Source organism: Neovison vison, chromosome 11 (assembly GCF_020171115.1).
Source record: "Neovison vison isolate M4711 chromosome 11, ASM_NN_V1, whole genome shotgun sequence".
In the NCBI taxonomy this organism is placed as follows: domain Eukaryota; kingdom Metazoa; phylum Chordata; class Mammalia; order Carnivora; family Mustelidae; genus Neogale; species Neogale vison.
The window spans coordinates 118,582,782-118,607,359 of NC_058101.1; the positions used below are offsets into that span (position 1 = coordinate 118,582,782).

Sequence of the window (24,578 nt, forward strand, 5' to 3'; positions counted from 1 at the left end):
GGTCATGGTCCCAGGGTCCTGGGATAGAGCCCCACATCGGGCTCTCTGCTCAGCAAGGAGCCTGCTTCCCCCCTCTCTGTCTACTTGTGATCTCTGTCTGCCGAATAAATAAATAAAATCTTTAAAAAAAACAAAACAGGGAGAGTGGGAGAGGAAGAAGCAGGCCCGATGCAGGACTCAATCCCAGGACCCTGGGATCATGACCTGAGCTGAAGGCAAACGCTTAACCAAAGGAGTCACCCAGGTGCCCCTCAGCTAGTTTTCTTAGACCCATCTAAGAAATACCCAAAAAGGGGGTGCCTGGGTGGCTCAGTGGGTTAAGCCGCTGCCTTCGGCTCAGGTCATGATCTCAGGGTCCTGGGATCGAGTCCTGCATCGGGCTCTCTGCTCAGCAGGGAGCCCGCTTCCTCCTCTCTCTGCCTGCCTCTCTGCCTACTTGTGATCTCTGTCTGTCAAATAAATAAATAAAATCTTTAAAAAAAAAAAAAAGAAATACCCAAAAAGGACCCCCACCCCCAGTGGTGAGATTATGACATACTAGACAAAAGGGAAAAGGAGCTGCAATGATTCATCTTTCACAGCTGTATGCAACATTTCTTACCAGGCTCTCAGTATGCTTTGCTGATAAGATTTTTGCTTTTGCAGCATAAAAGAAAAAGAAGAGAAATTCACTTGTATCTTCCTAGTTGTCCTTCACCATGACAGTTATACTAAGTAATGTGGCAGTAACCACACGAGGTTCTCAGAAGCTTCTCCAGTAGGTAACTGTGTGACAGAAATAAGGTCTGCCTCCTGTCACAAGTACAAAGGCATGCACAACAGTGCCGAAAACAGCATGGATGAGTTCACTGTGTGCTCAACGAGTGCTAGTGACCCAGAAAAGTCAAAACATAAACTTCACCAAAGATAGAAGCTGTTCCACACGCTAATCTCAAACACAGTGTGTTGGCAATCAAAACAGGAGCCGCCATCCTCTGCCTGGCAAGTTTTAAAACTACGACACTCTCTATTGTATAAAGACTTGAAAACTTCTGAGGCTACTTTTTGGAAGTCATGGTAACAAAGGAGCTTCATAATACAAGTTAAAGAATGACGGGGACTCCCTTCTCTTTATTCTCTTGAATTTAAGTACTGCCTTTCTTTTAAGGAAACTGTGTGTCATCAGAACATCCTTACTGAAAATGTGTTGTAGGAGCAGCCCCGAAGTCAATTAGTGGCCAACAACTGCAAAGTAAGAGAAAAGGAGCCCACATATTTTTAAAGATTTATTTATTTATTGGGGAGAGAGAGAAAGCATACACACACACACACATACACACACACACATCACACACACGAGAAGAGGAGAGGGAGAAACTTGAGCAGACTCTGTGCTGAGCACGGAGCCCAACACAGGGCCCAATCTCATGATTCTGAGATCACAACCCAAGCCAAAACCAAGAGTCAGATGCTCAGCTGACTGTGCCACCCAAGCATTTCCCCAACACGCCTTTTAAACAAAAGCATGCTCTTCCACACTGATTCTGAGCACTACTTGGGGTTAAGCACTGTCCATGAGTGTGCAGCAGCAGATGGTGTCAGCAGCAGATATAAACAGTGGAGAAGGAAAAGATGAGAAAACAATGTCTGCCCGGAACCAACTTCTATCCCGTAACTCCTGAGCTCACAAACAGTGGCTTCTTACTACCTGCTGAATGAAGTCTAAAATTCTCTATTTACCAAAGACTTCTACAATGTAACCCCCAAGGCTAAACGAGTGTGGGTCCTCCAAATGAAGCTTCCCCTGGCAAAGCCCCCAACCAGTACCCACACGCCACACACACTCACTCACTGTTCTCTCCCTGATACAACAACCAAGATTTAGCCATCACTCTATGGAGCGGCTTTCACTGTTCACTGTGGTCTTTGTCGCTACTTTCTGTTATCCAACAGGTAGGTAGGTTTCGCAACCTAACTCTATGCCATATCTGACCTCCTGGGTCTACGTGTCCAAGCTGCTATCCCTGAACTCTTCGGATTCAACCCCCAATTCAGTCTATTTCACTTTTGAAGTATGGTTGCACATGACAACAGCTTACACCCTAAGGAGACCGTGTTTTATCTCAGTATTCCTGAACACGTTATCTCCCAACTATTCAGTCAATTCAACTGATGATTCAAAGAAATATCTATTGAATAAGGACAGGCAGTGAGAGTTATAGGGAAGGAGAAGCAGAGACAGGAAGAGAAAAAACTCGGACCCAGAAAGAGAGAGGGAAAAAAGCAGAGACAAAAAGTACTCTAAGGGAAATACTTTTATAAAGATAAGAAGGAGTTCTAAGTCCCAAGAACTGCTTCAAGTGAAGACTACATCACAAAGGGCCTTCGCCTGCACTGGGTCACTGTGCCACTCAGTGTTCCAAACACACAGAGCTCTCTGAGGACTCACCACCATATAAAGACATTCTGAATGTTCCCTTCCTTGGGCCACAGGCCTAGCCCTTTGGCAGCTTCCCCAAATCATGCACACGTTATCTTGTCTGAAACTTGATGCAAAAGCTCAGATATCCTTTGAAAACTAAAGGCAGATATGTACATATATACCTGATAAAACAATCATCAAAACTACAAGAGAAATCTTCTATGCCAAAAATCCACTCTATGATCCACCATACATTTCCCTATTCTAAAAAATACCATTAGACTACAAGGAATATATAAGCCTGTTCTTATGTGAAAAAATAAATAGATCATTTACTGTGAACAAAGTATCAATGTTATTCAGATAAAGACAGGATGATACATTTAGCTCCAAGGGATTCTTTTTTTTTTTTTTTTCCTCCAAGAGATTCTTATTAGGGCTTGACTGGAACACCTGCTTGTCATAAGACTAACCTCTTTATTAGGTTCCTAGAATCAAGGTAATTCCATCACCTGAAACCATTTTTGTTGGGCACTTACTTTCCCCAAAGCTGAGGCTCCCTGCATAGTCTGGAAGGTTTACATGACAAAGAGGGTTACTGAATGTTACATTAGACCTCACAGTCTTCAGGTTGTCTTTAAAAATGTGCAAGGATGCAGGAAGAGGTTTGTCCGTTTTTCTAGATCTGCAACAGTCATCTCCTGAATCTAGGCCTAGTGTTTCCTCTAATATGAAAAATTAATTACAATCTGCAAATTCTTGCTCCCTTACCCTTGCCTCCTCTGCAGCAGGGATTAAGATTTAACATCAATCTCGGTCTTAAAAGTGTAAGTGCAGAGAAATAAAGTAGCAACATCTGCAAGGGTCTGGGGTCAGGACTAACCTGTTATCCTTGCACACAGTTACTTTGTCTCCCCCAGGTATCAGCTTCTTCTGTTCAACCACTCCATAGCTTTCTCGACAAATCTGTATGTAAGGAAAAAAAAAAATAGATGTTTCAATTCTGTTTACCACCTATCCTTCTAGACTCCAAATGACTGAGAGAAGCTTTAGGAACAAATGTAGCTTAATCACTACTTCTTACATAGGAAATTCTTGGGAAAAGAGAACCTGATTCAGAAAACATTACCACCTTACAAGATATCCTGTGTTTTAAGACATGCAGTTGCCAATAAATGCAATCAAAGAGAAAATGATATAAACTCTAGAAATCTATGTATCAAGAGTAAAGAGGACTAATATTTCATAATGTTAAGTTCACAGATGAATCATTCATTCATTTATTCAACAAATTTACTTAACTCCTTTAACAATCAAGACACTATAACTAAAATAAAATTTCTTCAGAGAAGACCCTGAATTTATTCTTTGATTTGGAAAACAACTGTATGTTCATTACGACTTGTGAGCATGATGAAAGGGAATGCCACAATCAGAAGGAAACTGTGGAAATCCTTACCGTGAAATTGAGACAGAAAGTCTCCTCAATATCTTCCCCGGGGTAATCTAAAAGTTCTTGAAGACTCCTAATAGAGAAAGAATAGAGAAAGGAAAAGAGAGGCAAGTTAGACATGGTAATAATGTTTCTACTTTAGTTATATATCCAGAATCAGTGTAAGGAAAAACTAAAAGAGGATTCTAGGATAAACATAAATCCAGACTGACAGAAAAGTGTTTATACCTTAAAAAGAAATATCACAAGGGCACCTGGGTGGCTCAGTTGGGGCAGTATCCAACTCTTGGTTTGGGCTCAGGTCATGATCTCAGGGTCATGAGATCAAGCCCACACCAGGCTCCACACTTAGCATGGAATCTGCTTTTCCCTCTCCTTCTGCTCCTCCCCCTGCTCTCTCTACCCCTGCTCTAAAAGAAATACATAAAATATTTAAAAAGGGGGGAAAAAAGTATGGCAGTAGACCTGTAAGACATTTGTTAATTATACTCTTCCCACTGCCAAGACTTACTGGATTTATGAAGAAGTTCAGATAGATTTATATCTGACACACGGGTGTTCTTTTAACTGTGGTATTGCTCGGAAGTCAAAATATAAGGACACGGTACTCCAGTGGCCCTACAGAATGTCTTCACCCACATGCATCAGAATAATCCTCCCATCATAAGAAAGCCACAAAGTCACCTCTATCCACTTAGGAATCTTAACTGGCTGACTTGTTAATGCAAGGGGCTCTATAGGGTAAAAATACTCTATTACCTGACATACTAAAGAACACAAACAGGCCCTCTGAAAACAAGAATATGTTTATACCAACAATGATCATATTCTAGCTCTCAAGAGAATACCTTCTTGTAAGAAGACCTCATTCACACTTTCTTCTTCAGTGAGCTCCGGATCCAGTTTCATCAAGGAAGAAAATTCTTAGCATGGAATTTAAATCCACCACTGGTTAAACCAGCCAGAATCATTACTTCAAAAATATCCTCAGCCAGGCTGGCAAAGGGGAATCACACACACTTCAACCACTCTCTGGCTTTCTTCAGTCACCCCGAAAATTAACACTGCCAGAGTCTTGTCTGCTGTTTTCCAATATCCCTTCTAAACGTTCTCTTCTCTCTGTGTCCCCACCCCTCCCATCCTTCCTGGTTTTTCAGTACTGGTGTCCTACTCAGGTGGTGTGGCTCTCCCTTCCAGAGGGAACATCAGAAATGGCCCTTTCTCTATCTCCATCTTAATATTGGTACTCTTTCTCCATAAAAAGGGCTATTGCTTCCTGTTGAAGCCAAAAGGATTATACTGTTTACAGAAATCCAAGGGTATGCTGTTTTTTATATATCTGATGCCACCTAAAATCAAGGCAGAAAAACTCAGAATCAAAGGGGTTTTCAGAGCCAGAAAGAGAATAACATAAAAATATGGCTCCACTACTCTGGAGAACAGTCTGGCAGTTCCTCATAAAACTAAACCCAGAGCTTACCATATGGCCCCAGCCATCCCACTCCTAGGTAGCCACCCAAGAGGAATGAAGACTTACATCCACACAAAAACCTGTGCAAGAATGTCCATAGTGGCATTATCCATGCCAGCCGAAAAGGGGAACAACTAATGAACAGATGAACACAGGGTCATCGATATCCACTAATGGATTATTATTTGGCAACAAAGAGAAATTCATTACTGACACATGTTGCAACACAGATGAACCCTGAAAACATGCTGCCTCAAAGAAGCCAGACACAAAAGACCACGTGTTGTATGATTCCATTTATATGAAATATTCAGACTAGGCAAGTCTACACAGAAAGGAGATCAGTTGTTGTCTAGGGCTTGCGGATGAGGGGACTGGGAATGACAACTAAGGAGTACCAGGTTTCATTTTCGGACAATAAAAATCTTCTAAAATTGTGGTGATAGCTACACAACTCTGAACATACTAGAAGTCGCTCAATTGTAGACTTCAAGTAGGTGGATTGTATGGTATGTGAATTTTATCTCAATTAAAATTTTTAAAAATACTCCTTTTTTAGTACTTGCTCCCTCTGTATTTCCAGGCCATGAGAGTCTCCACTCTTTGTTTTTGTTCAGGACAAGGAAGAGTGAGATTTTTTTATACCCCTGGGCACCCACAGCCTCCCTTTTCCTTTGCCTCCTCTGCTATAGGCAATGCCTCAAGTGAGTAGCAGCCCATCTACATTGTAAGAGTCTAGCCATATGGTCTGATAATGCGGTATTTTCAACCCCGAATCCCTGTGGCACAGGCACAGCCAGAGCAGTTCCCCATCTTTCAGCTTCATACCTTCCTTCAGTGGGTGAGAGCTCCTTTAGATCTTCCAAGCCAGGCTTTACGTTCAATAACTTCTTGTAGAGAGCCAACGGAAAGTGGAGATCAACCACAGTGGAGTTGTAGATGGCTAGTCCACATGTTATGCCAATCAAGTGGAACCAGTTGTGCTCTACAAAACACTTTTCAGTATGTATGCAAACGTGTTAAAAATTTTAAAAAAGGAATGCACGGCTTGCAGCCCTCAAAACACTGCCATTTACCTCAGAATATCTTCCGTATAAAATAAAGACCTCATTAATTCTTAATTATCTTCTGAGGCAGAGAAACACCCTGCAATACCACCAAAACCCATAACCTAGATGAAGTCAAGCAGTTACGGCTCATCTAGCGACACAGAAAAGAGCATATAATCTTCTAGAGCAAGGCTGTCCAACAGGACTTTCTGCACTGACATGAACAGTCTATGCTATGCCGTGCCATCATCCCCCAGCCCACTAGCTACAAAGACTGAGCACCTGACATGTGGCTAGCACAATTTTGGAAAGGTATCTTCAATATTATTTCATTTTAACTAAGTAAAATTTAAATTTAAATACCTACATGCGGCTAATGGCTGCTTTTTTAGAACAGTAGAGCCCTAGGAAGAAAACTCCACTGGAAAAAAAGAACTAAATTATAGTCTGCTTAAAATTAGATGCCATTTGAAGCTTAACTCTCCTACTGAATTTTCAAAAATAACATGTGTGCCTGAATTTGGGTTTAAGTGTTCACACACATACCACATTATTAAAGTAAGACGTACCTATCACTTTCCACATGTCATAAAACTCACTTCTGTATCACAGTGTTCGTATTTTTACCCTTCAAAGAATAACAAAACCTGGATCTTACCTACCAGAAAGAGAAATGGGGGGTGGGGGGAGTGAAAAAATACATGGGATCTTGTCAATGAGTGAAAAATAAAGATGAGCTACATTATTCAGACTGTTGGAATTATCTTTGTTATGCTCCCCTTTGTAAAGTCAGAAGTCAGGGGACTGGTCTGACCACAAAAAGAAAGTCTATCACAATCCTTCCGTTTAACTGCAATATAACTAACTTACCGTATCTGAAAACCACAAAAGATTTGAATCCTGATAGTAGGTAAACATTCCATAGATAGGATTCAAAAGTTCTTTTAACAGTAAAAGAAAGAACTCCTTTGTGACACCACCAGCATCCACTGCTTCTTCACCATCAAAGATTACCTTAAAATAATGAAAGTAAAATTAATACTTCAGGGAAATCTTTGATGGTTAATCTTTTTTTTTTTTTTTTGCAAACTCTCCAAAGTCAGAACAAAGGAAGAAAAATATAACAGAGAATACGCTGATGCAATGAAAACTACAAGGTGTACTTGCTGATTATTAACAAAGCACTTACAGACCCACAAAATTTCTACTAGTACTCCAGAGGATACAAAGGAGGTCAAAAGTTTACCATATGTCCATGGAAAGTTTACCATCTATTTCGGGGAGTAAGGCAAACAAAATAATCAATTGGAGAATATGTTTTTTTCTTTTTTTTTTTTTCTTGAAGATTTTATTTATTTGAGAGAAAGAGAGGGCATGACCAGGGGTGGGGTGGGGGAGGAGGGAGAAGCAGACTCCCTACTGGGCAGTCCCTGTGGGACTCAATCCCAGGACCCCGGGATCATGACCTGAGCCAAAGGCAGATGCTTAACTACTGAGCCACGCAGGCACCCCTATATTTTATTTTCCAAGAGTCAAATACATTGAGAGGTAAATGTTCTGGTGCATAGAGAAAAGCAATGATTAAACTGAGTAAAGGAACACTTTCTGGAAGAAATCTCTCTCAGTGGGGCTCTTGAAGGAACTGATGCATATGAAGGAAGGAGAGCATCCTAAGGAGGCAGACTTGGGTTCTGTAAGGGGCTATAACCAGACCTATAGAGGGCATCCTGGCCCCATAAGGATCATCACAGTGACAGCTACAGCAAACCAACAAATGAGATTTATTGCAAGTCTGTTACATGCCAGTATTTAAACTCTATTATCCTAATCAGAACAGCCTCATGCGTAGAGACTACTATTATCAGCCCCATTTTACAGGTAAGGGCTCAGACACAGCAGAAAAATAGCATTAGAAAAAGTGTATCCTTGTGTCTGAGTTCCACACTTCTGAGAGCAGGACAGGAGCAAAGGTGAGGACAAACACTAGGACTTCGATTGTGCAGATGTCACCAGGAGACTTAGAAGAGTCTCATCAGAATTACTGATTGAAAACAGGGGGCAGAGGGAGGCCCCTCTCTTTGCGGTATCAAAAATCTAGCCCAGAAATTCCAGGGAGAACTCCCAGGCAGATGCAGGAGACTGATGCCACTCAGGGGATGTTCTAGAAAGGGTGACAATAGCGTGGAGATCGTCAGTTTCCTACTTAAACTACCTTTTGGAAACTAGAGTTTACAACAGGAATGGCAACAGAGATCTGGAAATCATCTGAAGGGAAAGATAAAGGGTTAAAAAAAAAACCACTTCAGATAATTCATTAAACATTAATCAAACACCTAGTTGGTATCAAGCATTATGCTAAGCGCCCCGGGAATACAGTTAAGTAGTAACTCGAACACGCACAGTCTATGAAGAGAGAAAAAGTTTTAATTCAGTAATTTCAGGGTACGAAGAGTAACAATCATGATCAGTCAACAGCTTCCCAGACAATTTCACTACCACCTTTCCATTCTACTTTTTCCCTTCTTTCTCTTCTCTTTCTCCCCCATCCGGGCCTTGGTGGGGAATTCTAAGGTATGTATATTAATCTCCAAGGGCCCTGAACTATGTAGCACCAAGAGTGGTCACAGCAAACACGAACAGACGGAGGCCAAAGATGGAGTCTGTCTTGTTAGCACTCCTGGCCTGTCTATTCCATTTACCATCTCTTTCTCTTCAATATTTGACAACCAAAACCTTCCTGACTAGAGAGTATCACTTAGTCTTGCTCTTGCTTGCTTGTTTCTGGAGAGCTGGACCTGGTACACCCAAGAGAGCGGACAAAGAAAGCCCTATAATCCCTCAAGTAATCCACTGGCATTCTTATCTGATGTTATGTTGAGATGTTCTGCTCGACGATTTGACAGAAGGAGGTGATCAAATTCTTGTAAAACAGATGAAAGAAATCATGAATGGCTATACTCCACAATTTTAATAGTAAGACCTCTGCTGTTTCTTCAACACTGTTTAATGAAAACCCTGGAAGACAGTTAGAGGAATAAAATGAAGTGCTCACTTTGAGAGGCTTTTTCAGGTCAATATCAGAATGAATGCTCAGCTCTCTTAAGGCATCTCCAACGAGATTGTTCCTGCGAACATGAAGGACGAGGAAGGGGCTTCTGGCCAGCAGAGGCTCCAAGGTGAGAAGCATGAAGACATTCTGCAGGTTAGCTCCATTGACTGCCACCTGGAACAGCACACCCAAGAACACAATTACACAGACAGCAAGAGACGGACAGACAAAGAGAGAGGGGGATGAATGAAGGGATATACCCACCAACAATAAGAACAGGTAGATTTGGATTATTAATTCACAAATGTCTTAGTAAGCTTATCAAAACCAATTATATTTTATAATAGAAGTATATATTTAAAATAAATTAAATCTCTGTAACTTCATTCAGTTTTTATTCAATAAAGAATTACTAAGCTCCATTTAATTATTGCCCTAGCTCTACACCAGGGCAGCAAACTATGGACTGCAGACCAAACCGAGCCTGTTCCCTGTTTTTGTATAGCTCTTGAAATAGCAATGTTTTTTTCATTTTTAAATGATTGGGGGGGGGAAGGGGGGGGAAACTTCACATGTAAAAATTATATAAAATTCAAATGTCAGTGTACAGAAAATTGTATTAGAAAAACATCATGCTCATTCATCTACTTACTGTCAATCACTGCTTTCCATGTTACAACATGAAATAGCTGAATAGTCGAGATAGACTATATGGCCCATGAAGACTAAAATACTTACTATATGGCCCTTTACAAAAATGCTTGCCAACCCCAGATCCAGGTAAACATGCATTCATGCACAGGTGTTACATTCAACATAAAATTGCTGAAAAAATTTATAGTAGTTCTAAAAAGTTATAAGGAAAGTTACAAGCTCAACAGACTCTTTCCTGTTAGTAAAAGTTACAATGGAATGCTTAGGATGAACAGAACACAGTAAGAAGAGGAAATCATTTTTAAAATGTGATACCTGCATCTGTAGTTCAGCATCGGTTTGTAACATTTTGGTCTTGGCTTGGGCATCAAAGATGAAAGGGTAGGAACAAAGTGTAACAGTATCCTAGAATAAAACATATTATTGGCAAATATTACAGTGTTCCACAGAGAATACTGCTGGAAAAATATAGAATTAAATGAAAAATGGATGATTTACCTGTATTATAGATGGTCTAGCCTTCTGTATAAAGAAAAATAAAAAGTCTTACTTGGATTGCAAAACCTGAAATTTCTAACCCCAGCAAATATAAAATATAAATAACAAAACATATAACCAATCTCTGCCCAGGCAGAGAGTGAACGTCCTTTGGATGGCTGACTGGATTTTTGATGGAACAGACCAGATGTTTTGATGGGTACAGACTAAGAAAAAAATATGAAAATAATTCTAAAAAATTTTAAAGGACCTTTAAAAACCATTTCATTGACTCCATAATTTACAGCATTAACAGAATGTTCTTTTATAAGAAATCAAATTCCAAAACAGGAACTTTACAACCTTGACTTCAGATATTAATTTTATTGGGTAAAATGGATGATGCAGACTGCATTGTATTTGGTGTCATATTTCATCTTCTTACAAACACACACACACACACACAAACACACACTGTACGACTAGGAGAAAACAAGTATTTGGAAACCTGTCCCTGACTCGGCACTTAGACTAGTAGAAGTCTAAGTCTTGGCCTGTAGAAGATAGTTCATCAATATGTGAATAAATCTAAATAAAATTCTGAGGACGGGAATAACAATAAATAATAAAAATCACAAATGAAACATATCTACAAGGTTTGTTACCATTTACCAAAAAAAAAAAAGTTTTTTTTTTTCTGGAAGTTGTTAGGTTATGTGACAAACATTATTGATTGATTTAATAGAAACAAAAACGTCAACAATATACACTCTGTTGATCAGCAGTATTTCTCAGACAGAAAACTGCAGACTTACTCTCAGAGATCTGAGAGTGCTCTATGAATTTTTAAAAATTCTGTGAGTTTTTAAAAATAATATCCTTAAAAAAATTCATGAAAATGCATTCTGAACAACCTCCTTATGATGATTTCCATTTATTTAAATGATTGCCCTGGCGTCACATTATATATGCTTAATTGTCTAAGGGTAAAGAAAAAGGAGAAAAGCAGCCTTCCTCTGTAAGTGATGCATTTGCACCCTGGAAAAGGCCAGGAACAGTCTTGGCCCACTGCATGAAAGAATGTTTAATAGCTTCTGAAAAGAGAATAGAGCTGAGTCATCCCAGGACCGGCAGGCTGCGGGAATTCAGGCACCAAGGCCTGACAGACAGCTGGCAGTTCCTCCCCACAATGCAGCGGGTTTCAGTAAGATGTTTTTGCTGTCACATTTCATCATAAGGCTAATCTGCATTTTACTGATTTTAGAGTTTTATCTGCATTTAATTTATAGATTTGGTTGGCTCTATAATTGTTAAAGGCTACTAAATAAGAAGGGTTTAACTACCTCCTTTTGTGTTTCTGTATATTTCAATGAAATCATTTAACAGCAATTTTCACTAAAATCCATCCATTTTCATTAAAATTATCCTATATATAGGAACCTATATAAAGGTTCCTTTAGAGATCTTGGAACATTTCTCTAGACTAAGAAACCCTAACTCTGAGTGGATTCCAGTCCAGTGAGACAAGATAAGGAATCATGCATATATAATCCAGACTAATTTGGCTCATTCTCATACCTACATTTCTAATTATTTGGAATTTAGGAATTGAAATCACTAAAAAAAAAAAAAAAAAAAAAAAAGGCCACATACCATAAAACAGCCCTTCACAAAGTGACCTTCTAGTCTAGGTACCTGAAAAAGGTAGAAGCATCCTAGGGAAGTGGGTTTAAAAGCGGTAGCAAATTTGCAATGACGTGGATGGAACTAGAGGGTATTATGCTTAGCGAAATAAGTCAAGCAGAGAAAGACAACTATCATATGATCTCCCTGATATGAGGAAGGGGAGATGCAACGTGGGAGGTTTGGGGGGTAGGAAAAGAATAAATGAAACAAGATGGGATCGGGAGGGAGACAAACCGTAAGTGACTCTTAATCTCACAAAACAAACTGAGGTGGTCCGGGGGAAGGGAGGTAGAGAGAGGGGGGTGGGGTTATGGACATTGGGGAGGGTATGTGCTATGGTGAGTGCTGTGAAGTGTGTAAGCCTGGCGATTCACAGACCTGTACCCCTGGGGCTAATAATACATTATATGTTTATAAAAAAATTTAATAATTAAAAAAAAAGCGGTGGCAATATTCAGAACTATGCGTTATTTGCTTATTCTCAAGGGACAAAAAATATCTTTAACGTGTGTTGGTCTATAAAGCAAGATAAAGTTTTGAAATCTTCAAATGTAAAAGTGACTGGGAGAGAAGTGACCAGAGTGACCACAAGAACGGCTGCGGGCATTACAGCACTGCAGCAGACCGGATCTTCTTAAATACTGGTGTTTTTGCTGGCCAGTACAGTTATTTCAGACCTTAGCTGGCAGGTCTGTCTGAAGGTCCCAGCTCACTCCAGGCCCGCTGCTGTTCTCGGACCATGCTGCTGCCCTCTTGCTGCAAGTCCCAACACAAGCCCACCCAGGCCTCCTCCAATATCTACCTCCTCAGTCCTAGTCCCTCCCACAGCCCCTCACCTGACCTCCTTACCCCTGCAAGAGCCCAGTTTGGGAAGTAGGCAGATGTCTCTTCTGCAGGAGGTAAGGAGTTAAATGGAGGGCAAGGTCACCACCCTCTCCTGGAGCGGTATTGGGGTTTGGTCTGTTGCCTCCCAAGAAATCCAGAACTGCCTTGGTTAGGAGCAAGAGCCAAGGCCAGAGAGCTGATGGTCCGTGAGACCCTCCCCCAGCCAGGGGAGGACCACAATGCCAGCTCTAAAGAAGGCAAAGGAAGGCTATTCGGTCAAAAGAAGGAACAGAACGGTATGGTCTACTTCTTTAAAAAATTTTTGAAGATTTACCCATTTATTCTAGAGAGAGAGAGAGCACAAGCAACAGAGTGGGGGAGGGGAAGAGGGAGAGAGAATCTCAAGCAGACTCCCTGCTTAGCACAGAGCCCGCCACGGAGTTCGAAGACCCAAGAGCATGACATAAGCCGAAATCAAGAGTCAGCCACCTGACCGACTGAGCCACCCAGGCATCCCTATGAAGGTCTGTTTATCCATAAGAGGTCTATAATTTTTTATAAGTCTATGGGTTTTTGAATCTGAAATACAATCATTTAATTTCACTGATTTTTATTCTGTAAATGCTATTTTAGAAATGCTGTTAGTCCTGGCATTTCTGTATTATAGGAAATGAATGTTCAAACAGCAGCGTTAGGATTTTGCTCTACGGCTGCTCTCCCTAATGTAGGTAGGAGCGTGAGTGTGAACTGGTAAGATACGTGACCCTCTCGGGGAGGAAGCTGCTTGTCCTGGGCCATCCACCACCCCAGAATGAGTGTGACAAACTTAAAAGTAGCAAAGTACTGGTAACAGATCATACTTCAAGTGCTCCTGCTTGAGATGGGATTAGACTGTGACCTGGGATTAGACTGTGACCTTATTTCATTTTCAAAAGTATATTAAACAGAAGCATGGAATAAGTACATGGTGCAGAAGTGGGAAATTGGGAATACCCTTTTCTCCTTTTTTAAATTTGAAGTCCACATTTCCTAAGTGTGGCTGTGGCTGGCTGGGGACAGGAGGTACTGTACAAACACCTGCAGCACAAGGAGAAGACACAGCTCACTCAGGGCCTTAGAGCCTGCCACCGGGAATTCCTGTCCCTACCACAGACAAGTCTGGCTTCCCTGCATCACAGCTTGATGCTGAATGAACAAGTGGCCTTGTCTTGCCCATGCACAACATGATACCTAGAGCCGGACCGCTGCCCCATGTGACATATCCAGCAAGATGTCAAGTCGGTTCTTGTGTTTACTTGGGAAGCATTTACTTTGTCGCTCACTTTCTCCCTCAGGCTGCCCTCTAGGGGAGCCCGTGAAGCCACTTGTTCTATGTGCTCTTTGATTTTCAAGTGTAGAAGATGGCAGTTTATGAACTGAAAGAACCAAACCACTACCACCTCTTCTTTAAAATGAGCGAAAATCAGGGCCCCTGGGCAGCTCCGTTGGTTAAGTCTTAGGGTCCTGAAATGGAGCCCCATATCAGGCTCCACACTCAGCACGGAGTCCACTTGTCCCTCTCCCTCTGCTCTTTCCTCTGCTCGCTCTCTCTCTCTGGAATAAATTAAAATAGATCTTTAAAATGAGCAAAAATCAGCCACTCTAGAATGTTCCCTTTGTGCTCCATTGCCCTTTCCACACAAGAGCAACACAGCTTTGTAACACCTTTTTTCACTGCTGCCTCTTCACTGACTACCCCACAGAGGCAACCACCACATGCTACATGTTTGCATCCCCAGTGACCAGCAGCTCACGACACACCACAGGTGCCCCAGAGCTGCTTACTGAGAACTAGTCAGTGAGGGTTTATTATATGCCACACACTGAGCACTCTGCCAAGTAAAACCTTTCCATGCTTTCTCCAGCTAATTCTCACTAGATCATCATAATTCTCATTTACAAACAAGGATACCAGGACTGTAGGAATTAAGCAACTTGCCTAAGGAGACAGAGCTGGTATGCCACCTTTGAGATCTGAACCCAGTTCTTTTTGACTAGAGCATGTGCTCTGAACTATACACTGGACTGCCTTGGCTACTACCACGCTAAAACATTGGACACACAATGCCATTTATTGTGGTGTACACACACACACACATGCATGCACACACACATACACACACACAGGAATATTATCCAGCCATAAAAAAGGAAATCCTGCCATTTACAAAAACATGCGTGAACCTGAAGGGCATTATGCCAAGTAAAATGAGCCAGACAGCGAAAGACAGACACTACACGGCATCACCTCTACGTGGAATCTAAAAGAAAGCCAGAGTTGCTCACTTAAGTACTGTCATTCACAGACTGCTATCATGATCATCTACATTTCTAACACTTAGCAACTTCTTTTTCGGTGGCAAAGAGAACTAGGGTTCATTAGAAGTATTTTAGTCAAGATCCAGTCGCAGAAAGGATAGATACAAAGTCAGAAGAATTGGCTTTTATGAAGCTAGCTAAATTGCTTAAACAATTGGAAGAACTGTTCAACTTCTGTGGGCCTCCAATTCCTTACCTAGAAACAAAAGAGCCTAAATAGGGGCACCTGGGTGGCTCAGTGGGTTAAAGCCTCTGCCTTCGGCTCAGGTCATGATCCTGGGGTCCAGGGATCGAGCCCCAAATCGGGTTCTCTGCTCAGTGAGAAGCCTGCTTCCTCCTCTCTCTCTGCCTGCCTCCCTGCCTACTTGTGATCTCTCTCTGTCAAATAAATAAATAAAATATTAAAAAAACAACAACAACCATGTAACTGGGTGATGGACACTGGGGAGGGATGTGTTGTACTGAGCACTGGGTAGTAAGACTGATCAGGCACAGCCTTGTACCCCCGACACAAATACCACAGTATATGTTATTTGTATGCTAATTAGTTGAATTAAAATTTTAAAAACACATTATTGTCTCTAGCACTGATCATCTCTTATTTGACAAACCAAATAATCTACGTTAAATAAACCTCTTCATACACCTTGCTATTAGAGACCATTACTGACCTCCAAAAACACTACAGGGGAAATACTGTCTCAACACTGATGATGGATCTGTTCAACCGGCAAGGACTCACATCAAATATATCTGCTGCCCATGACTTCACTACGTACAGTGACCACATCTTCATTCTGTTTCCTGACATAAATCCAATTTACACACACGCCACAGAGGGGAGGTCGGTCCTCAACACCCTGGCAGAGATCCCAGGCCAGTGTGCAATCAAACTGGGCACTGCTTGCCAAGTCATGGTGGCAGGCAGGAATCCGCAGTCCTGTGGCCGGTACCTCTAACATACGGTGACAGCTAGGTCAGGGATAGGTGACCTCGTCACACCCATAATCCCAAATCAGAGGAGGCCTGCAGGGTTCAGGTGCCAACATGAGACGACTGAAGTAAGCTACCTATTAAAGATGGTAATTAGCAAGTGATCCTTTCCTTAATGTCAAAATTGAGGGGCAGTGGGGATTGTGGCACGTAGAAACCTCATCTAAAGAGCCACTGTTGAACTCCAGCCCACGGCACCATCTGGGAGGATGGGCTATGCTGCCAGATATTCCAAGTTTCAAGAAAAGCTAGAAATTCATTTTAAGCATCTTGCCTTTTCTGTAGTAAAAGACACCTAACATAAAGTTTGCCATCTTTACCATTTTTAGGTGTACAATTCAGTAGTGCTATGTTCACATTATTACACAGCAGATCTCCAGAACTTTTTCCTCTTCCAAAACTGAAGTTCTATAGCTACTAAACAACTCTCCATTTCCCTTCCCTCAGGCCCCAGCCACCACCAACCTTACTTGCTGCTCCTACCAGTGTGAATACTTTAGATACCTTGATTTTTAAAATGTTGGTCAACGCATCCCAATCAAAATTCCACCAGCATTTTTCAAAGTGCTGGAACAAATAATCCTAAATTTGTAGGGAACCAGAGGAGACCTCGAATTGCTAAGGAAATGTTGAAAAAGAAAAGCAAAACTGAGGGCATCACGTTGCCTGATTTCAAGCTTTACTACAAAGCTGTGGTCACCAAGACAGCATGGTACTGGCACAAAAACAGACACATAGACCAGTGGAACAGAGTGCAGAGCCCAGATATGGACCCTCAACTCTATGGTCAAATAATCTTTGAAAAAGCAGGAAAAAATATACAGTGGAAAAAAGACAGTCTCTTCAATAAATGCTGCTGGGAAAACTGGACAGCTATATGTAAAAGAATGAAACTCGACCATTCTCTTACACTGTACCCAAGGATAAACTCAAAATGGATAAAAGACCTCAACGTGAGGCAGGAATTCATCAGAATCCTAGAGGAGAACATAGGCAGTAATCTCTTCGATATCAGCCGCAGCAGCTTCTTTCAAGATATGTCTCCAGGGGCGCCTGGGTGGCTCAGTGGGTTAAGCATCTGTCTTTGGCTCCCACTCTCTGCCTTCCTCTCTACCTACTTGTGATTGCTTGCTCTCTGTCAAATAAATAAATAAAATCTTTAAAAAATAGAAAAAAAAAAAAAGGCATGTCTGCAAAGGCAAAGGAAACAAGCAAAAATGAACTTTTGGGACTTCTTCAAGATCAAAAGCTTCTGCACAACAAAGAAAACAGTCAACAAAACAAAGAATCAACCCAACAAGTGTTGGAGAGAATGCAGAGAGAGGGGAACGCTCTTACCCTCTTGGTGGGAATGCAAGTTGATGCAGGCACTTTGGAAAACAGTGTGGAGATTCCTTAATAAATTAAAAACAGAGCTATCCTATGACCCTGCAGTTGCACTACTGGGTATTTACCCCAAAGATACAGATATAGTGAAAAGAAGGGCCATCTGTACCCCAATGTTCATAGCACAATGGCCACAATTGCCAAACTGTGGAAAGAGCCAAGATGCCCTTCAACAGACAGATGGATAAATAAGATATGGTCCGTATATACAATGGAGTATTATGCCTCCATCAGAAAGGATGAATACCCAACTTTTGTATCAACATGGATGGGACTGGAAGAGATTATGTTGAGTGAAATAAGGCCAGAAGAGAGAGTCAATCATCATATGGTTTCACTTACTTGTGAAGCATGAGGAATAACACGGAGGACACTGGTACATGGAGAGGAGAAGTGAGTTGGGGGAAATTGGAGAGGGAGACAAAACATGAGAGACTGTGGATTCTGAGAAACAAACTAAGGGTTTTGGAGGGGAGAGGGTGGGGGTTGGGTGAGCCTGGTGGTGGGTATTAAGGAGGGCATGTATTGCATGGAGCACTGGGTGTGGTGCATAAACAGTGAATCTTGGAACACTGACAAAATAAAATAAAATCTTAAAATAAATAAATAAAATGTTGGCCAACTAATTAAGATTTGAACCATTCGGGCTGACTACCCATTTATGACTCCTTACTGACCACTTATGATTTCTCAGAGCACTTTAAAAGTTTCAGGAATGCCAAGCCAGCCAAAACACTGTGACATTAATACCAAAGTCCGGGACAAATCTGGGGCTCAGATGTGCTCTTCTTGCCCAAATTTGTACTCTGAGAAAAGACTAAAGCTTTAAAATCTGCTTTACATGAATTCTTACCATGCCAGCTTGATGCAAGAACCACATGAGGTAGTCTTCCTGAATGTCCACAAGACTGGAAATCTCAGGAATGTAAAAGGTATCATACTCCACATGCTTCACTTTGAGATTTACCTGATGAGGAATGAAATAAAGAAAATTAAAACCAAGACAAGTCAAAGAGGGCTTTCCATGGAAAACCTCAGTAGGACATTTGAGCCTACCATCTACTCAGCCCTCTCCCCACAGGCTCCTCTCTGTGCTCACCTTATATAACTTCTCTAGGAGCTTGAGAGCTGCTGTAATATAATTGTTAAACAGTACAGGAATTAAGAATGTCTTTCTTCCTCTCAGTAGATAAACGACCGCACCTTTATAGAGGTTTACCAGCTTCATGAAATATTTTGGGCATACCTGAGACCACCAGTTATCTTTAGAAAGAAAGAAAGAAAAGACATATTTCAGCATGTATCCTTGATCGAGTGTTTATGTCTTCTGCCTACTAGCTAAAAACCGCTCCAGCTAAAAAATGAACATTAGTCTAAAATACGGTTTCCCAAAGCTGACTTTAAAAAGAATCCATTAAAGCATTTCTGGAGAGAGCAGGAGCTACAAAAGAATCCCTCGAGCTTTTTGTGTAATGCTTGATCTGATTTTTTTTTCCCCTTCCAAGACCCATTCAGAGAGCTAAGCTAGAAATTCAGTTCCAAAGGTCCATATGGACAAGATGCTGAGGTACCTGTTGTGGGCAGGAGCATTCACTTCTCCTCATTCTTGCTGCCCCCCTCACCTCTGCCTCCACCTACATGCTGTGCCAGGGATGCAAAGGACCACATGCCCCTGAACACAGGGCAATCACACACTCCCTTCAAAGGGGATGTTAGTGGAAAACTACTATTTCTGTTTTTCCCCAAACCGTGCTTTCTCATAACCAGACAAGAAGGCTCAAGCATTGTTTTCTACATTGTCAGAAGTGAATTCAGCCATATTGAAATACTTAGCAGATGAAATGATAGGATGTCTGTTATTTTTAAAAAATATTTCAGCAAAAATATAAAAGGTGGTGGTAGGGGGAATACAGAAAACAGAAAGGGCAAAATACTGATAATCATGAATCTTTGTGTGAATGGGTACCTGCAGTGTTTTCCATACACTTTGGGCTATTCTTTTAAATTTAAATTACTTTAATTAGCAGTTAAAAACAAGCGTAAAACTGAACAACTCTGATCTCTCTGCATGGCCCTACCTAGAAAAAATTAAAATTAAAAACAAAAACAAAAACGAAACCCAAAACTTAAACATCAGGTAATGTTCCTTCGGAGATCGCCATCCTCTACCTCACAGTCTACTAGAATACCTGAAAAAATATGCCCCTCGGGGCTTCAATCTTAAAAAAGCAAAATGAAGGACTAACATATTCCTAGTGCTTTATTATTTCTGTTTTAAATCTTCTGCAAAGGTGGAAGCAATATGGAAAAGCCGGGATTCCATCCTCAGGAACACAGGTCTCTTTACTCATGGGGAGACACACTCAAGTAACATCCTAGTCCACATGGAACGCAGAAGTTACTGAGTTGCAATGAACACCTGAAAAAAAAATTTACCAGAAAAATAAATAAATAAGTAAAAGGGAAAAGCCAGGTGACAGACTTTCTGCATTTGATTAACAAAAACATCTCAGGCGCTACTCCCATGAGAGACACTCTCCAATTCACTGAGGAACGGAAGGTTCTTATCTCAGCAAAGTGTCCGTGGCCTGCAAAAATCAGTGTGGACTCAACTGTCCTAAAAAAGAAAAACAGAACAAACATTGGGTAAGTCTCCACTAGGTCATTTTCTTCCTCTCCTCTTTTGGAGACCTGTGCATCACACCAAACTGTTCATTTCACTCCCACCCCCTAAATTAGGTAAGGGAGAAAGTGCAACAGAGGGACATTATTTTTTGAGATGCTATTAACGACTAGCAAAGGTAGGAGGTGAAAAAAGTAGTTTAAAGTTGGATAATCTAACCTTGTGAATATTTAAAAATCAAGATTAGTCTGGCATGAATCATCTCAAATAACGTAAATAATGGTTCAATTTGCTCATCGTGCAAATATGGCCAGTTAGAGGACAAGCAGCAAAGAAAGGTAAGATCTGAATGGTAAGCATATTAAATGGCAACAAACAGATTCTCGGCTCTCAGTCCACTGAGAGCCAATGGTCACACCAATAAAATAAAAAGTACAAAACCACTGGTACTGAGTTTCGCAAATTCACCTAATACTTTGCTGGGGTTTGTATCCAGCCGCAGAATGGCCATGGCCAGGGGAATGGTCAGCGTTATGTAATACTTGGAATCCTGGAGCAGGGGGAACTCCGGTAGTATTAAATAGATTCTCATGGCTTCAACATCTGGTGGTGAACTCGACAACTGAGGAATTAGGCAACTTTCAAAGCTGTTCAAGATCTGCATGAGAGAAAAGAATACTGAGAAATTCTAACATGCCTGAGATTTAGTTACCTTACCTCTAAATCCATAAGGTATTCGATATCTCAACTCCCATTCACTCGGTATATGCACCGGGGCACTCAAGAGATACATCAATGGAACAAAAAGCCAAAGATCCCCACCCCTGCAGACCTTACTCTGGGAGGGCATTTGCTTAGAAAGAGTTAAGCTAAGAAGAAAGCCAAAGGAAGGTCAAATTCCCAAAGTGAATATTTTAGAGTTAAGATTTATACAAGATTTTTGCCTTTTTATCTTACTCTTTGTTTCTCTTGAAAGTTGAATTACTACAAGATGGGATCGGGAGGGAGACAAACCATAAGAGACTCTTAATCTCACAAAACAAACTGAGGGTTGCCGGGGGAAGGCAGGTAGGGAGAGGGTGGTTGGGTTATGGACATTGGGGAGGGAATGTGCTACAGTGAGTGCTGTGAAATGTGTAAGCCTGATGATTCACAGACCTGTACCCCTGGGGCAAGTAATACATTATATGTTAATAAACATAATTTTAAAGAAGAAAGTTGAATCACTGCAATGAAAAATGTTTTTAAAAAATACACTCTGTAAACGTAAGGAACTTACCTGTTCTAGAATCATGGAGTGTTGAGAGCTCATTAATTTTTCAAATAACACTCTCGTTGAGTTCAGGTCAATCCCAGGGATTTTGGGACTTGTTTTAAAATGTTCATCAATTCTAAACAAAAATTTTAAAAGTGTGTAATAAAAGAAAACAAAGCAAACACTCTGATAGGAATTAGAAATGGGAAACAAAATAGTCTGTCCCTACTGACTGGATTTAAAGTTGACCTAGCGGACAAGCTGCATAAAAATACTACACTTCAGGGACGCCTGGGTGGCTCAGTCGTTAAACATCTGCCTTCCGCTCAGGTCATGATCCCAGGTTCCTGGGATTGAGCCCCGCATCAGACTCCCTGCTCGGCAGGAGGCTTGCTTCTCCCTCTCCCACTCCCCCTGCTCCTGTTCCCTCTCTTGCTGTGTCTCTCTCTGTCAAATAACTAGATCTTTAAAAAAAAAAAAAAAAAAAAAAGGCAAATAAAACTACATTTCAAGAAAGCCCAACAGAATCAAGCTCTGGAACCCCTTTGTCAAGATGATCTTAAAATTTTCAAGTTTTCTTTCTTTCCATTCGAAGTACAAGCAAGGATCATCATTTCCAGTTGAGGCTATCTTGAAATTTATAAGCAGAGTGTTATTTCCCTGATTTATTCTTGAATTTTTGCCTTTTTCTGTAATTTTGGTACACTGACCTAGAGATAGATGCCGTATTGAGGGGCAAAACACACCCCCTGTGCAAACCGGCCCACTCATGAACAAACGGCAGGCAGAACAAACTTCCATTAAAGCTTTTCTCAGTAATTTTTTTAAAAAAGCAGATCTACAACAAATACAAAGTTAGTGTCTCTCTGAGTTTACACAGGGGATACAATTACATACACCCAAGGACTAATTTCACCACTACTGTTTTTTTAACTTCCTAGCAACTAATCATTTTTTTCTAAGCTTAAATAAAATCTTGGCCTTTTAGAGACCTTTAGAGAATATCTCTTAAATTCCTACTCTTGAACATTACCACATCTATTAATTACAAAAGAACTCTGCATTTGCAAAAGAGGCTACTGTTTATGAGTAATGGACACATTCAAACAGTTTTAACACCATCTGACAGCAATGCTGTAATTTATAAAAACATAAGTAGAGTTTCTAACATTAAAAAAATCATAATTATATGTACTGAAACTTAAATGGTCAAATAAAAAGATGCTTGGGCTTTGTTTGTTGGGTCTTTTGTTATTTTTACTCTAAAAATAAATCTACCCCAAACACAGAAATGAATTCTGGTGTCCTTTATGTAACCTTCCATATGCTTTGAGGTATTTTCTGCCATGCTGTTAAGAGAAGACAAAATATTTTATCTATGTTATCTAAATGTATTTATGCTTTGTAAAAATGGTCTTCACTTTAATTGGTTTCCTGTGAGGCATTCTGCATAAACTACATAAGCAGGACTCCTGAAATAGCACAGCTGTCAGTTAAAAAAAAAAAAAAAAAAAGACTTTAGCCACATCTCTATGGAATTTATGAAACTAAAGATGAATAGCCTGACAAATCTGGCTAAGGGCCGTTCCAACCCTTCATAAAAACCTAATCTTCTAGAACAAGGTTTCTCAGCCTTGGTGCTATTGACTTTTGGGGCCAAATAATTCCTTGTTGGATGGATAGGATTGTGAGGTGCTTTGCAACACCCTTGGTTTTTACCCACTGGATGCCAGTAGTATTACCCCCCACCATTGGAACAACCAAAAAATGTCACCAGACATTGCTAAATGTCCCCTCAGTTGAAAACCATGGTCCTAAAAGACCAACATCAGCACAATCCAGGATATTTTCCCTGGAGGAAAAGGCTAAATACTAAGTCTGAAATAAACTGGAAGAGCTCATTTCAGCCACCCTAATGAAATAAGTACATGACCTGGCAATCTCTAGCTGAAACTGAAGAGAGTTTCTGAATTGACCTCTGGCAACCCAAGTAGGGACATAAATTTTTGGTGGGGGATGGAGTGGGATTCACACACAGAACTGAATTCTAAATCTTCTTGGGATTTCATTCACCTGGTCACTGGCAAAAAAGGACTAGAGATGATCAGGACTTGGGATCACCAGAGTTCAAAGAGCTCTGCTGCATGAGGTTCCCAAGGGGTATATTTGCAGAAGTGATAAGGCCAAGCAAGGAAATGCCATTTACTACTTGGAAATTCAGTTCAAATGGCACACCCTGGTGAACTAAGCTAGACCTAAGTCCAAGGAGCTCCTACAGCTTCCTTGGAACATCCCCCTAAGCTCGCTCTTTTTGAGAAGAGTAAAACCTTTGGGAAAGCAATCCAATGAAACTGAGATTACTTGAAGAATTAAGGATTTAAAAACAAATATGGTACACACGTTGGGGATAACATTTTAGAATGCCCTAAGAAATCCTGCTGTTGATTACATCAACTCTCTCTGAGATAGTCTCGCTCTTTGCTAATCTTTGCCAACCAGGCATGAATCAGCATTGCCCTTCCTGACATCCTCTCGTTCATCATTATTAGGCATTCCAATTTTTGCACAAATCATCAGCCTATCCACTGAGTTAAGGCCAACCAACATCAAAGAGAACAGAAGTCTTTCACAGCCTTTGCTGAGTAAGTATTTGCATCACATGTGGGTATTTTTTTTAAGATTCTAAATCACTTACTTTTTTTCAAGAAAACTTCCATTCCAACAGGCTGCAGAAGATAAGATCTGAACAACACCACTGCTCAGAAAGAAAAAGATGGGCAAGCCTTTAATAATCACAAAGAAATAGTTATTCAATCCTCAAGAACAGGTTAGTTATCTAGTCCAGGATTTCATTAACAGCAGCTTTCCTACCCAGATGAATCCCTGGAAAATGTACAC

The 24,578-nt window shown here is 40.8% G+C and overlaps 1 protein-coding gene across 4 annotated transcripts in view; it reads right to left on the minus strand.

Moving 5' to 3' along the window:
- Positions 1-24,578, minus strand: part of HERC3 (HECT and RLD domain containing E3 ubiquitin protein ligase 3) — a 123,657-nt gene that overhangs the window by 26,534 nt on the left and 72,545 nt on the right. For 3 of the 4 annotated variants that reach the window (XM_044224518.1, XM_044224519.1, XM_044224521.1), the window contains 12 exons: positions 24,376-24,435; positions 21,705-21,816; positions 20,894-21,083; positions 18,902-19,065; positions 18,656-18,769; positions 10,576-10,599; positions 10,393-10,482; positions 9,427-9,597; positions 7,245-7,388; positions 6,154-6,320; positions 3,861-3,927; positions 3,285-3,367 (listed from right to left, as the gene is read on the minus strand). In XM_044224518.1, the coding sequence (XP_044080453.1) occupies positions 3,285-3,367; positions 3,861-3,927; positions 6,154-6,320; positions 7,245-7,388; positions 9,427-9,597; positions 10,393-10,482; positions 10,576-10,599; positions 18,656-18,769; positions 18,902-19,065; positions 20,894-21,083; positions 21,705-21,816; positions 24,376-24,435 (1,386 nt within the window). Of the gene's footprint in view, positions 1-3,284; positions 3,368-3,860; positions 3,928-6,153; positions 6,321-7,244; positions 7,389-9,426; positions 9,598-10,392; positions 10,483-10,575; positions 10,600-18,655; positions 18,770-18,901; positions 19,066-20,050; positions 20,420-20,893; positions 21,084-21,704; positions 21,817-24,375; positions 24,436-24,578 lie in introns of those variants that run through there. The other variant, XM_044224522.1, reaches the window with a different exon arrangement.